This window comes from Ursus maritimus, unplaced genomic scaffold (genome assembly GCF_017311325.1).
Source record: "Ursus maritimus isolate PB19 unplaced genomic scaffold, ASM1731132v1 scaffold_13, whole genome shotgun sequence".
NCBI classification, from domain to species: Eukaryota; Metazoa; Chordata; class Mammalia; order Carnivora; family Ursidae; genus Ursus; species Ursus maritimus.
In genome coordinates this window covers 13,071,984-13,087,152 of record NW_024423675.1, presented here as the reverse complement: position 1 = coordinate 13,087,152, position 15,169 = coordinate 13,071,984, and the positions used below count along the sequence as shown (strand labels likewise).

The following is a 15,169-nucleotide window of genomic DNA, read 5'->3' as shown; positions in this document are numbered from 1 at the left end:
GGCATTTATAATGCCTAGTGAGTTAGTAATTTACTTTTCTGTTTTTATATATTTTTTTTACCATTTAAATTAATCTGAGTCCTGATTTTAGTGTTTTTTTCTACTTGAGAAAGAGGGGTAGTGAGTGTGTGCCAACTTCTTTTATATATCAGTGTTAGGGCTACTTAAGAATTTCCTCTGCTATGCACAGAACAATAAGAAGTAAAGATTAAGGTCATCATACCCTTTGATAAATATTTTTTTTTTTGGATTCAGAGTGGATAATTCTAGTTGTTTGGGTGTAAAAAACTTGAGTCAAATTTCCAAAAGGAGCTCATATTCAGGAATATAATGGTGCTCTGTAAAGTTGTGATACAGAGGAACAAGTGTAAGGTCAGGAAAACCCTTTCTCTCTAAACAGCTAGGGCTAGAGAATCATGAGAGTTTTGGTTTGGTGAATTCAGGATTTCTTAAGGGATGGAGAAATTCTTTGGGTCTGTCTTCCAGAAGCCCATAGGTTGGGGTGGAATGAGAATTCTGCCTATCTCAGATAAGCTGGGCCAGGACCTTTTCAGCTGGACCAGTGTGGAGAGAGTTAAGATACACATTGCTAGTATGTTGTGTATATATATTCCATGTATTCTCTAGAGTAATATGTGAACTTGCTTGGTGTTTGTGAAATGCTTTCCGACTACTCTTTCTGTTCTTAACTGGCACTGATATTTTTTTCTAGACGTTTGTTTCTTCAACGGCATTTAAAGAAAAGCTTTCTTTAGCCTTGAAAAGTAAAATTAATATAATTATGGGGGTCTCTTATACTATGAAAACTTTGATTTATAGTTATGAGCCTAACTAGATCCATTCTTCCTAGGGTGGAAAACCTAGGGTTAATGTAAGTAAGTAGTTGGGGGAGGTAAAATAGAGATTATGAACCTTATATAAATTTCATTTCTAATAAACCATTACATATGTTGATTTATATAAAAAGTATATATGTATGTATTATTTATCTTTCCCTTCCTTTCTCTGTTCTCCATGCTCCAAGTGTGTTTTCTAATTTGATTGGAAACTATTGAAGAGCAGTTGCTTCTTGCTTAAGTATGAGTTAGGATATAAAGTGAACTTCTTGGGTGGAAAATATGAATAATTAAAATTGCCCTTGAAAATCCTTCAGTTAGACACAAGTTTGTGAAAACACACTGTCTTAGAATGTTGTTTGCAGTCATATCTTTTTTCCAGACTTGGAAAATAATCAGTTTCTTCAGATGAACCAGGTGAGAGAGTTGGCTTGTGTTTAATGGCCATGATGCATGTATATATATATATTTTTAAAAGATCTTATTTATTTATTTTGAGAGAGAGTGAGTAGGTGTGGGGGGGAGGGGCAGAGGGACAGAGAATCTCAAGCAGATTGTACGCTGAGCTTGGAGCCCAATGCTGGGCTTGATGTCACAAAAATCAGGAGTCCAACACTCAACCTACTGAGCCACTCAGATGCCCCCATATATTTTTTTTAAAAAGGGAACATAGTTTTAAACATTGCAGTGCAGCAGGATGCTCACAGTTGGAGATGCATATAGTGATTCAAACATGAAGGGAGCATCATATTTTTATTGCTCATCCCCCATTCACTCTAGAGCAGGTATTCAGTGTATTACGTAGTGGTAGAATCTCCAGTATTACTGTTTTTGTCTGTCTGTAACTTTTATTTGGCCTGTTTTATTTGGTTGATTCAAATAAGTAAATGTGCCTGTGATGTGACTCTGCTGTATTAACCAATCGATGGCAATAATGTACAACTTAGGAATAAAAGGCAAAAATCTTTTTAGAATTTACTGTGAAAAATTACACTCCTTTGAAATGGCATACTAAAGGATTATATATGTAATGTGTCTATGAAGGCTGGTGTTTTCTGAATTCTGATCTTGACTGTGTTAACTCTTTTACAACTCGCTTTTTAGAAGTAAAATATAAATATTCCAGTTTATTTTTCAAGATCTGGTTTGTGGGCATATAGTTCTGTTTCAAGTATTGAAATCTTAAATTCTCATTTTACTCCATTCGCAGCCTACTCCCATCATTCCATTGTTTTTATCCCTCACCTACATTATATCACTTTGACATCCCCCCCCCAATAATTCTGTAGTACCCATGATTGCCAACAGCTAATTGCTGACTTTACATTCATTAGGAACTATAGTTTGGCTGTTTGGGAGATTTTGTTATTTGTTTATAATGAAAAATATAGTAACTATATTTTCCTAAAGTTACTGTCAGTCAGACCCCTTTTAGAATTTAGAAACACAGCCTTGAAATATGAAGGATCTTAAAACTCTGCTATGTGCTATTTCAGAATAATGTGTAGTAGAATTCTAGCCCACTGGTTATTGGTTAATATCATTTCACAAAGGGAAATATATTCCTGTCAGATTTTTTTTCCCTATTTGAAGTTTTAAAGGGGCAATTAACTTCTTCAAGACCTTTTCTTTTTTATCTGTGCACGTATCTAATCAACATTCTGAAGATTCACATAATCACAGGTGACTACTTCTGGCCAATAAAAATAGTCTTTTGGGTTTTAGTCTTTTATAAGTTATATGCTGAGGTGTTAATAGTTATTATTAAAGGATTTTTTCATTTATTCATTTGCCATTCAGTAGGTCATATTAAATATGGAATAAAAATTACTGAGGTAACTGCTACATAGGACAGTTTATCTTAATGTGTATTCACTATAGTCTTATAAACCAGAAATTTTAACCGTGAACATTATGATGTGTCTTTAAGACCTCCAACTTGAATGTCTTTTCCTTTTGTTTGGACCTCAAATCTAGAACTTAATTATTCTCATCATTTAGGCTCCATTGTCCTACTACTGCCTGTTTGTTATAAAACCTCAACTGTGGATCCTACCAACGTTTGTTCCTAGGATTGCCAGATTGTTGTCACTCTGAATTTGTGTTTTTCCAGTATAAACTGAGTATTCATTGCTACCTGAAAAATCCTTCAATGGTTTGTTAATCAGTTTCCTATCTTATCGTTGGTGGTGAGACCAAACTTTTGCCTCTGTCTTCAAAAGTTTTTTCTCACTAGTTTCAGCAGATCTCAAAGAAAATGAGTCATTTTGGTGGAACTCCCTTTCACCACCTTTTTCTTTCCCAGTTCACTTTCTCCTTCACCATATTACAAGCATATGGGCTTCCAGGCATCCATCCCTCCCTGCTCTTCCTTCTAGCGGTCTTATCTTTACCTCATGCTTTCATTCTCATTCTCTCCTATATTCTCAGCTACTCTACTCCCTTAGTCATAGCGTTCTGATTATTCAGTGTTTTCCTCTCTCTGCTGCCTCTTCCCTGATCAGAGAATTGTGCTCAGCTCTCTCCCATATTTTCAAAAACTCTTGACCCAATGTATTTTACTATTTCTTGCCCTTTCTCCTTTTCTTCTCGGCCAGGTTCCTTGAAAAAATAGCTTGTACCCATTTTATTTCCTCATTTTCCCCTTTCATTTATCCTTCAACCCACTGAAAATTGCTTTCTCCCCCCGTTTTTTTGAAAGTATGTGTGCTGAACTCACCTAAGACCTGAGAGTGGCCAAATACTGTGAACTCTGTAACAGCATTTGAAACATTCTGTTCTCTTGTGGTAACACTTTCTTCATATGACAACTCTTTGGTGATCTCTTTCTTAGGACTCTGTTCTCGGCCCTCTACTGTCTACTCTCAAGAGGTTTTTAGGAGTTCATGTGGATGGGTTTCATGATATTCCTGCAGCTTCTGAAATGAGGTACAAAATATTTAGATATGTGTATGTCTGTTTTCCTAGGGAGAAGGTCCACAGGTTTATTTATATTTGACTTAAAGCAGTGTGTTCGCTCATGGTTTTAACTGCCTTGAAGTGATAACACTAAATTCTCTATTTCCAGCCCAGACCTTTGATAGGGAATCCAAAACTGTTTATCTTACTAGATGGCACATGATCAAAACTTTCCAAAGCAGAATTAATCAGTCATCTTTCCTCTTCCTGTATGCCATCTGTGCGTATATACGCCACTATTCTGCTTCTCCTAAATCAAAAATTTCGGTGTCCTGCTCCTTTCCCCTTCATCTTCATGGCCTATCCCACGCATTCTGTCTTTCAAATATAGGTATCTCTCACATTCATCTTCTGCTTTTTCTTGCCTCAATTCCACCCTCTTTATCTTTCATCTGGTTTATTATAATAAATAACTTTGCAACTGGTTTGCTGGTCTCGACCCACCTTTAGTCTGTTCACAAAACTTAAATCTGAGTAATTTTTCTACAATATATTAATTTTTTTCAATGACTCCTCTGATTGTCAGGATAAAAAGTGCTTAAATTGAGACATGGTGTTGGTTCCCTGCTTACATCTTTATTCTTATTCCATGAGTCTCCAAATATGCATTATATAGGGTTTTTTTTTTTAAGCAGTAAGTCTGTTATTTTAGTTTTCTCCTTCATACCCTTACCTTTTCTTCCCTACCAGGCAACTCATTCAAGTCCTGTAAATCTCAGCTTCTGTCCTTATCTACCTTCCTTCCCACTCTCTTAGATGTCCCACCTCTGTCTTCCTACAGTTATATCTGCATAATTATTGTAACTCTTCTTAACCATATTGTAAGCTTGTTATTCAGAGCAAGTGCGGTCATAACTGAAAATGTTTTTTTTTTTTTTTAATCTTTAGAGCTTCACAATGTGTCTGATGTATAGTTGGTGACCTATAGATATTTGCTGATTAAATTAATAACCAAGGTATAAAATTTGTTTTCTCATTTTGACCTTTAGACATTTTAGATACCCTTAAATGTTAGTAATCTTTTTTTTTTTTTAAAGATTTTATTTATTTATTTGACAGACAGCCAGCCAGTGAGAGAGGGAACACAAGCAGGGGGAGTGGGAGAGGAAGAAGCAGGCTCCTAGCGGAGGAGCCTGATGTGGGGCTCGATCCCAGAACGCCAGGATCACGCCCTGAGCTGAAGGCAGACGCTCAACGACTGAGCCACCCAGGTGCCCCAAATGTTAGTAATCTTTTTATTGGTACGAAGTACAGTGAGTTTTGAAGAACAGAGTTCTTAAATCTTCTTTATACCCAGTGTCTATCACAGTTCTTGGTAAATGGGAGAAACTCAAATATTTATGAATAAATGATTTACAGTTGATCTTGAGCAAATGAGCTATTACATTTTTAAAGTGTTAGTATTCAACTTGAGGAAGAAAACAGATAAAACCAAATTAGAAAATCAAGAAGTATGGGTTACTTCATTTTCTTGACAAGTATAGTTGATATTGGTCATTTTGATGAGACCTCAGGGAGTTTTAAAGTTTCCTGTTAGTGGAGTATGTAACAACAGTGTGACCTCATTACCAGGCCCTGCTGTAAGATCTCTTCCTAGAGATTGGGTGTATTTATCTTGTTTGTTAGGATTTGTTAGGTTTGTGAATTAGACTTCATCCATTTTTACTCTCATGCCTTGCTCTTGTTAGAGAAGAACAGGGGCTTCAGGAGATTATAGTGGGTTATGTCAAAATGATGGAAGTAGTGGTCCCAAATGTGTGATAACTTCAAGGATATAAACAATGAAGAAGAGCAGAATCACAGCGTGGTCTGAAATATTCTATATGGCCACCCTGGTTCTTTCCTTCCCATGTTGGACACATGCTCTTTGGCCAAAAATAGTCAATGAGGTCTCTTACTTGAGGTTTGTGGGCCATTTCACGCTGTAGGAAGTGTCTGGATTATAAAACACCTCTATTTCAGACTCTGGAGTGGGATTTCATAAGCTGTACACTGTTTACATTTTGGGCTAGATAATTCTTTTTTGCTGGGAGACTGTGCTGTGCATTGTAGGATGTTTAGCAGCTTCAGTGGCCTCTATCTACCGGAAGCCAGTCATACTCTCCACTCTCCAGTTGTGTTAACTCAGAATGTCACCAGATATTGCCAGCTATCCCATTCGAGGCAGAATCATCCCTGAGAACTGTCCTAGATACTTATATACCTTTCATGACATTCTCCAGGGAGCCAGGCTTTATAAACCTGTAGATTATAGTTTTGTTGTAATAAGCAGTCTTAATCCAGGATGACCCTCCAGCAGTGTTTCATAAATAAAGACTCCCCTCATAGTCAGTATTATTAGTCTGTTTGCCAGAAGGTTTAGTTGTTTAGTTGTCAGCATATAAACAAGGAGATCAGATCATCTGACTTCTTTATTTTCCTAGGAGTTTTCCCCTTCCCCAGCTGCTTTAATTTTTTCCTTCTGTTCTTCAGTCTCTCTGTTACCATTATCTGCTTTTCTCCATTTTTCTTTCTTTTACTATTTACTAAATAATTATTGAGTACCCAAAGTATTCCCAGACTGTTCTATTTGCTAGGACAAATCAGTGAAATAAAGGTCTTTTTTTGTTAAGAAGAGAGACAACACATAAACAGGAAAATGTCAAATATTAATTAGTATAAGAAGAATTGAAATTCTGTGCTATGAGAGATAGGAAGTGGGTAGCTGTTCTTAGATTGAGTAGTCAAGAAAGTCCCATCTCAGAAGGTATCTTGTGTCAAGGAGTCAGTTATATAAACATCAGAAGAGCATTTCAAATAGAGGGAGCCATTAATGCAAATGCATTTAGATGGAAACATGCTTGATACTTCGAGAAGAGAAAAAGCCAGTGAAACTCTGAAAGCAAGGGATAATTTGAGATAAAATCAGTGAGCGTAAAGCAAAATTGGAGAAAAGATGGGAAAGTGCTTTCATCTCTCTCAGTGTGACTGGAAATGATAATACAGTATTGGAGACCTGTCCTAGGGAATCTGTAGAACTCATTTTGAAGGGATGTTATAGTAGTACCCCCAAACAAGTGTTTTTGTGTTTCTTTTTCCTTTCTTCAGCCGTAGCTAGTGTGGTTATTAAAAAGCTTCATGGTTAAAAAAATGTGTCAGGATAATTTTTTCAACATTGATGGCAATTGCTTTTTAACTAATTGGTTTTTGTTTTCTCTTGTACAGGTCAATTTGTTGAGTTTGATTACTTCTCCAGCCTCCTCCCAATAGATAAATATCATCTTGTTTTGTTTCAGTTTCAAGTTTCTCCTTGTATGGATCACTGATTGAATAATAGATGGCTTTACCTCGTCTCACAGGAGCTTTGCGCTCCTTTTCAAATGTCACCAAGCAAGATAATTATAATGAAGAAGTGGCTGACTTAAAGGTAAACCGTTTAGATGAAAACCATTATAAATGTACAATGTGAGCAGATAATTGACATTCTTTTTCTCAGTTCTGTGTACTTAAAATGGTAAATTTTCCCTTGCTTGGTGTTATACCAAGAAGGGGAATGGGTAATGATGTTTCCTATGAGCATACTTCCCTTAAGCACCTATGACTGTATTGTCAAAGAGAATAATCAGAACTATGTTAGTGAATTCTTTGTTAATTTTTATTACTAAGATTTCTGCCCCAGTTAATTTTGTAATTTAATTCGTAATTTAACTCTGGAACATCTGAATAATAAGTTTATGGGTCTCTGATAAAATTTTTATCAAATGGACAGAAATAATGTCTTTACCATTACATGGAAAGTATGAATATTTATGTCTTAAAATCAGTAGCTGGTTTCATAATTGACTTCTGTCTGGTCCGTATAATTGGTTGTGGACTATATAGGCCTGAAGGTATATAAACTATATATGAATGTGTGAGCTATGTAATATATATATATATGAAAGAACTGACCCTATGTTGTTTTTTCAAAAATAGCAGTCACTTTGATGACTCTTTATTTGACTCTATTATAGAATATTAATGTTGTTTTCTAATAGGTTGGAATTTTATTGTTTACAGTCTTTATGCAGTTTTAGAATTAATACCTTTACTTAAAGATTGATACTAGGAAGAGAAGATTTGTTAACAGTCTTTAGATAGATTTTTCCTCTAACACTGATACAGTTTTGCTACAGAAAACAGTTGACCTTCTTTACAATGGGACCTGTTCTGCATTTTCATGGCAATTAAAATAAAGGTATAGTCTATACAGTTAATTAATATTACTATCTTAAACTTGAATTGTTTTCTTTCCTCACCTAACCAAGGCCCTTTTTACATATTATTTTATATTAGAGATAAAACAGAAGATTTTTTAAATTTTAAAAATGTATAAGGACTACATGCTTATTCCATGTCATTTCGTTTATTCTTATAGACTTTTAGACACTTTTTTTTTCCAGAGGAAAGTGGCAGAGCTAATGAGCCTTATTTTATTATTTCACTCTCTCTCTTTCTCTCTCTCTTTTTTTAAGAAAGAGAGAAGTGAGAAGGGATGGGAAGGGCGGGGGGGGGGGTGGAGAAAGAGAATCTTAAGCAGGGGTACCTGGGTGGCGCAGTCTGTTAAGCATCCAACTCTTGGTTTCTGCTCAGGTCATGATCTCAGGGTCCTGGGATTGAATGCCATATCAGGCTCTGCACCTAGCACAGAGTCTCCTTGAGATTTTCTCTCCTTCTGCCCCCTGCTCTCTCTCTCTTTCAAATAAATAAATACATCTTAAAAAAAAAAAAAAAAAGAACTTAAGCAGGCTCCATGCCCAATGCAGGGTCCAGTGTGGAGCCCAATGCAGGGCCTAACACGGAGCCCAGTATGGGGCTCAATCTCACAGCCTTGAGACCATGACCTGAGTTGAAACCAAGAGTTGAATGATCAACTGACTGAGCCACCCAGGCACCCTGTAATGAGCCTCATTTTAATGTAACTTTTTGTCTTGAGATATATCCAACAATATAAAAGAGGGAAAAGTAAGCTGAACCTTTTTGTACCTATGACCCATTGAAACAATTTAATTCAATTTCTGGCCATTTTTTTTTAAGTTTGTTTGTTTGTTTATTTGTTTGTTTATTTATTTATTTACTTATTTATTTAAATGGTCTCTATATGTAGTGTGGGGCCTGAACTCATAACCCCAAGATCAGGCATCACATGCTTTTCTGACTAAGCCAGCCAGGTGCCCCTGTGGCTAATCTTATTTCATTTCTACATTTGTTCATTTTCTTACCCCTAAGCCCAGATTAATTAGCATTAATTAACATTTTAAATTAGAAACTGAGGCAGGGAAATAATAATTATGCAATATCATCAGTACAACCGAGATGAAAATTATAGTTTTCTGTCTGATCCGCTACTTTTTTATTTGGTCAGAGGGCTTCATGAAGTTTAATCCATGGGTCAAGGCCAATGGTATGAAGTAAAATTTTCATTGCCTCCTATGTCAGTTCTTGAGAATGGGGATATTTATAGTCTCAAGAAAAGAGTGAATAGATAAGAATCTCCTGGATGCCTAACCTGTTTTAGGATTATATTTAGGAAAACAGTACCTATTTGAGTTTATTGAACCCATAATAGGAATCTGATTTTCCTTAATACTTTTCATCAAAAAGCATGACATAAAGCACTTACATGTAATATGATCTAAGCTATGTTAAAAAAAAAAAGGAAAAATGAAAAAGAGGTAAGTGGGATATTACCAGTTGTTATTGTCTGGATGTTGGGCTTTTTTATCAGTTATTTGTTTGTTTTTTGGTTTTGGGTTTTGTTTTGTTTTGTTTTGTTTTGTTTTTTTGTAACGTAGGCTCCACACCCAACATGGGGTCCAAACTCATGACTCTGACATCAAGAGTCACATGCTCTACCTACCATGCCAGCCAGGTACCCCTGAATGTTGGACTTTTCCTTTGTTCCTTTTTCCTTTGCTATGTGAAAATAATTGCGTAATGAATATTTATTGTAATTGAAACTATAAAAAGTAAAGTTTTTTTAAACATAGCTTTTAAACACAAGATTTTTTAAAATCACATTTAAATAAAGCTCTTTCTGGGAGCTTAGTTAAAAAGCAATTTTGAATTCTTGTGTGTAATGCCACATTGTATAATGTAATGCAAAATATATACAGTATGTGATGGCTTTGAGGAAACCACTAACCAGTGTCTCTGTATTATGCTGTTTCAGGTGAAGCGGTCTAAACTTCATGAACAAATTGTAGATTTGGATGTGACATGGGAGAAGATAGTAAAATTTTTGAATGAAAAACTGGAGAAGAGTGAAATGCAAAGTGTAAATGAAGACTTAAGTGATATATTGCAGGCTGCAAAACAGCTAGGTATAGTTTTGTTTTGTTTTGTTTTATAAAACCACTAAAGTTTGAAAATATATTCCTTTTAAACTGTATGCTATATAGGGAAAGACTCAAGTTTCCAGGCAAGTATTTATAATTCTAAAAGATAGTCTTATCTATCTAGGAGTCAGGATAGTCATAGAAGCAGAATTAAATTAGTAATTATTATAAAAATCAAACATGAGGGATTCATAAGAATTTGGAGTGTGAAAACTTCTATTATGTTTGAAATAAAGAGAGGGTAAATGAAAATTTTAATGTAGCTTAAAGGAACCTTAAAAGCCATGTAGCTCAGTTTCTTGTAGAGGCCCGCCAACACATAGTGAGAGGCAGCACTGAAGCTAAACTTTGCTTCAATTCCTGTTGCACACTGATCTCATCAATTGATTATATTTGAAAGAAATTAGAATTAGAGATTGTGATATGATATATTAATATAGGTTACTTTCCCAAGGTTAAAACAAAAAATAAAACAAATGATTCTTTGGTAAAACATTTGAGTTTGTTCATTGAAATTCATCCTCTCTTTCTGACTCTGATAACTAAAAAGCATAGTTAACACTACTGTAGTTCTAAATTTTCCAGATTCAGATTTGTACCCAAAAAGTTCATGCTGATACTATGACTCTGTGAGATCTGGCCTCTACCTTTCTTCTGACCTCGAGTCATGCTTGCCCTCAGCAATTGCACTTCATGAGAGACTGGCCTTTTCTCACTTTCTCAATCCCAGGTTTTGCAGGTCTTTATACATTTTATTCCCTATGTTGAGAATGTTTTTTCGTTCTACTCTTAGAGTGGGTAGATCCTTTCTTGTTATTTTGAACTCAGCTAAAAACTTATTTCCTTAATGAGGCCCTCACTGACCACCCATTCTCAAGTTGTTACCCAGTCATACTTTATCTTATAACCTCAGTGATATTTTCTCCATAACGTTTATCATTATCTGATATTTTCCTTGTTTGTTTATTGCCTGTGTTTTGGTATTAGGATGTAAGTTTCATGAGGATAGGAACTTATTTTTCTTGTTCAACACTTCATCCTTGGTGCTTAGAATTGTGTTTGGCATGTTTTAGAGCCTTAAGATTCACTTGATAAATAAATGAAAAAGTTTTCTCAGGTGATTTCTTGGTAGAGGAAAAATTTAGATCTTTTATCATATGCTGATTGGCAGTTTTCTTCCTTACACCAACTTTGGGGAGGGTGTTTCTGTTATATCTCATATACTTGACTTATTTGTAATATAGTATAATATTAAGTTTAATGTCTTCATTGTTTTAAGTTGTGGAAGTACATGTGAATGTCACGTATCTTTGTAGTTACATTATCTTCTGAAGTTCAAGGTCTTTATTAAGTAAGGGGTTTTTTTTTGTTTTTGTTTTTGTTTTTGTTTTTGTTTTTTTTTAAGCCTAGGGGAAATGAAGTGCACTTTGGATGAGATTTGTAATAGCATTTGGCATAGAATCACACTTTATATTTTAAAAATACAGAGGTAGTTAGATTCGTTGGAAAATTGTAGTGAAAATGCAGTCTTCAGTTTACCAAGATCAACTTGACTAGGATCTTAACCTTCCTGGACTTTACTGTTTTCATTTCTAAGATGTTAGGGAAATTAGGGAGAGGCAGTGGTCTACTAAAATACTTTTCAAAAACTGTAGAAAGTGTCTTTCCTCTTCTTTAGTTCAGTTTTAAAAATAACTCAGAATACTTAGCAGAACATTATTAAAATATTGAGTTTATTTAGTACCATGACCAAATTATTTCTTTATTTAAATGATGTGGAAATTAAGATTTTTAAGAAATAAGATACCCTTTAGACTTCTTCCCTGAGTATCTCTGACAAGTGAGAAATCATTGCTTTAAATATCAGTCATTAAATGCAATCCTAGGACTTTCGCCTATTGGCAAAACATCTAATTCATACTAAGGGACTAATATATTCATTGATGTGTTTTAAGGAATTGATTATTTTGAAATGTAATATCTCAAAAGAATATTTTCATGACAGAGAAAACCTTAGGGTTGGATTTAGGCAAGTGCTCTATTATATCTGCTTTTTAATGCTGTGCGTAAGTTGAATAATTATTAGCTTTATTGAAACTAATAGTTGACTAGTAAGCAGCCACTCTTTCTGAATGAAAATACTGCTGATAATGGAAGAGTAATTAAAATTAGCGGCTTTGAAAAAATTAGTCTCATGGGAAAAATGTTTTTGTGATTTCTTATATTGCTCTTTCACATAGGTAATTTGGTAAAATTGTATTAAAGAGGTAGAGCAAAAGAATAAAGAAAGAACAATAACTTATATTTCAGTTGAATATAGTAGTAGTATAAGGTACTTATTTAAGGCCACGTATACCAACTAGTCATTGTAATGGGTATTTTAAGCTGGTGAGGGACATCAGAGAACATTGGTCCAATCCCTTCACTTGGTATATATAAGTAACAGAACCCATGAAGGTTAACTGAATCCCGTGGTTGATTCGTGGTGAAGATAGGCTAGCCCCAAATTCTGAAATAGAAACATGATGGAAATACTAGATTCTTTACTTGTAGTCAGATGTCATGTTCTGTCAAGTCTACTTTTCCCCTATTCTTAAATTCACTCTATGTTATTTACCATTGCTCTAATTTAGGCTTTTAACATCTCCTTTCTGAATTACTGCAGTAGCCTATTGCCTCAGCCTTCCTTACTCAGCTTCTTCACTGTTACTAATCTTTGTAAAAAGCAAAGCTCATTTTTTTATTCCCATGTTACTTTTTAGACCAAATTCCTTAGAATGGACATAAGAAAAGCTTCTTTATGAATTGAAACAATTTACCTTTTCATTTCCTTGCCATTCTGTCATATGCAACCTTTACTACTAAATGTATACAATGTTTACTTACTTAATTTCTTTAACAGTGCTTACTGGTTTTTTCTGTCTTTTTGTATGTTAAAATAACTTTCCTCATTTTGTTCACCTGGTAAAATGCTTCTCATCTCTGAAGAAATGGCTTAGGCTTCATTCATGTCCTCTGTTATTCTTTTCTAATCTTAGTAGATAGTGTTTCATTAGACTATCATCTATCATCTATTCCATACTTTTTTATGTGCAATGGATATAGTAGATGTTCAATAAATAAGTAAACTATTGAGAACTCAACTAAAAATACTCTGGTCTTTATTCTGATGCTGACAGCTTTTTTGTTGTTGTTGTTTTAAAGTATTTTTTCCTCTCAGATTTACATCTAATGTATTCCCATACCTTTTTACAATATTATTCTCCCTTCAAGATTATTTTAATAATAAAACTTAGCTTTAATAGGGAGAAAACATTATAAATTATTTAAAAGTAGTATTCTTGGCCTTTAATCTTAGTTTATTTAAATACTCAATGTAGAAATAGCTATCTCCTCCATGGATTCTGAAGGATAAGCATAGTCATAGTAACCTATATTCTGTTGGCAATGAAACCTTATCAATATGTTTTATGTGCTCTAAGTAGAAATATTTTTGAAAATAAAGAGGTCAAGATTGAGAATGGCAATCAATAAAATGCATCATGTATTAGGCATGTGTATCTGTTACTTAGAGTTTTAAATTCTCATTTCAGGAAGCAGATAAGACTTACACAGTGTAGATAGAAAAATTAGAGTGGGGGTCAAGAATGGAGGAAAGCTCAGTAGAAAGACCCTGAAGTTCCCTACTCAGCTCTGTAACTGGGTCTCTCCCAGAGCCAGAATAGAATGATCTGATGACTTTTTTCTGGTCTGAATACAGATTAGGACTCAGCCAGAACTGAACTAGTTTTTTCAGTATTCACATTATTTCACTGTTTATTTTGACTTCTCTGATTTATAACCCCTTCTTTATTTGGGTTTCGATGTTCTTCTGCATTTTACCTTTAATAACTTTGTCTTTAAGAAAAGTATGAATTAAAACGTAGGTTGGACAGTAGTGTGCCAATACCACTTGGTACCAATACCAAGTGTGGTTTAGGGAATTTGGTAATCCATTATGTTTTTTGAGTTGTAAAGGAAATAAGATTTTACTATAAAAAGTGAGGAATTAAAACAGGATAGAAATCAGTTTATGGAAAAGGAGGCTTAAAAAGATATTAGGATCTGGAAATTCTGTATGGAAGTAAGGCTACACATTTAGAATAATAAAGGCCTGTTGTGTGCTGGAAGTGGCAAGAAGTTTTTCAGGAGTATTTGTGAAAAGTAGCTAGTTTGCAAATTGCAGATTCCAGAAGAGTTTGCAGTTCTATTTCCCATAAGTTGGCAGACAGGTTAATTTGGAACAGTTCTCTGCTGAGAATAACTAGAAAAACTAAAATATAAAATTTGTTTAACTACATCACAGTCTACTAAAGCAATGAAGAATTATGAGGTCGGGATCTGGAAGCAGACATAAACCCAGAAAATGTGATCCTGGCTTCTGGGGCACTTTTTCCTAGAGGTGACTGTCCATTCCAGAAGAGGAAGCTGGATGGAGAAGAGGAGAATGAGAAGAAGAGAAGAGCTTTTGACAGATTCAAAGGACTAAGATGACAAAAATGACTAAAATGGCCAAAAGAGGAAATAGAAAATCTGAATATTTGACTTAAAGAAATTGAATCTGTAATTAAAAACCTTCACACAAAGAAATTTGTATGCCTTGATGGCTTTACAGCAGAATGTCATATAATGTCATTTAAAGAGGCATGAGGTTATTATTTGTAGATTAAAGAAGGTTACAGGCATATAATAATTTAATGTACTCTACTTGATTGAATCCTGAATTGGAAAAAAATAATAAAGATATTTTTGGGACCATTGTAGATATTTGAATATGTACTCTGGATATCATCAGGTAGTATTAGATCTGAGGTGAGTCAGTGGTTTAGTGGCTATGTAACTATATCCTTAATCTCAGGAGATGCATACTGCAGTGTTTATAGTGAAATGTCACGAAGACTGCAATAGACTGTCAAATGGATCAATAAAAAAAAATAAACATGTGAAATGTGTGTATGAGAGGGAACACAAATGCACATG

General features: G+C 34.6%; 1 protein-coding gene across 1 annotated transcript in view; it reads left to right on the top strand.

The window, feature by feature from the left end:
* The window catches only part of ASCC3 (activating signal cointegrator 1 complex subunit 3), a 321,764-nt gene that overhangs the window by 8,741 nt on the left and 297,854 nt on the right, over positions 1-15,169 (top strand). The window contains exons 2-3 of the mRNA XM_040627571.1: positions 7,070-7,200; positions 9,985-10,135. Coding sequence (XP_040483505.1) covers positions 7,111-7,200; positions 9,985-10,135 — 241 coding nt within the window. The 5' untranslated portion in view covers positions 7,070-7,110. The remainder of the gene's footprint in view (positions 1-7,069; positions 7,201-9,984; positions 10,136-15,169) is intronic.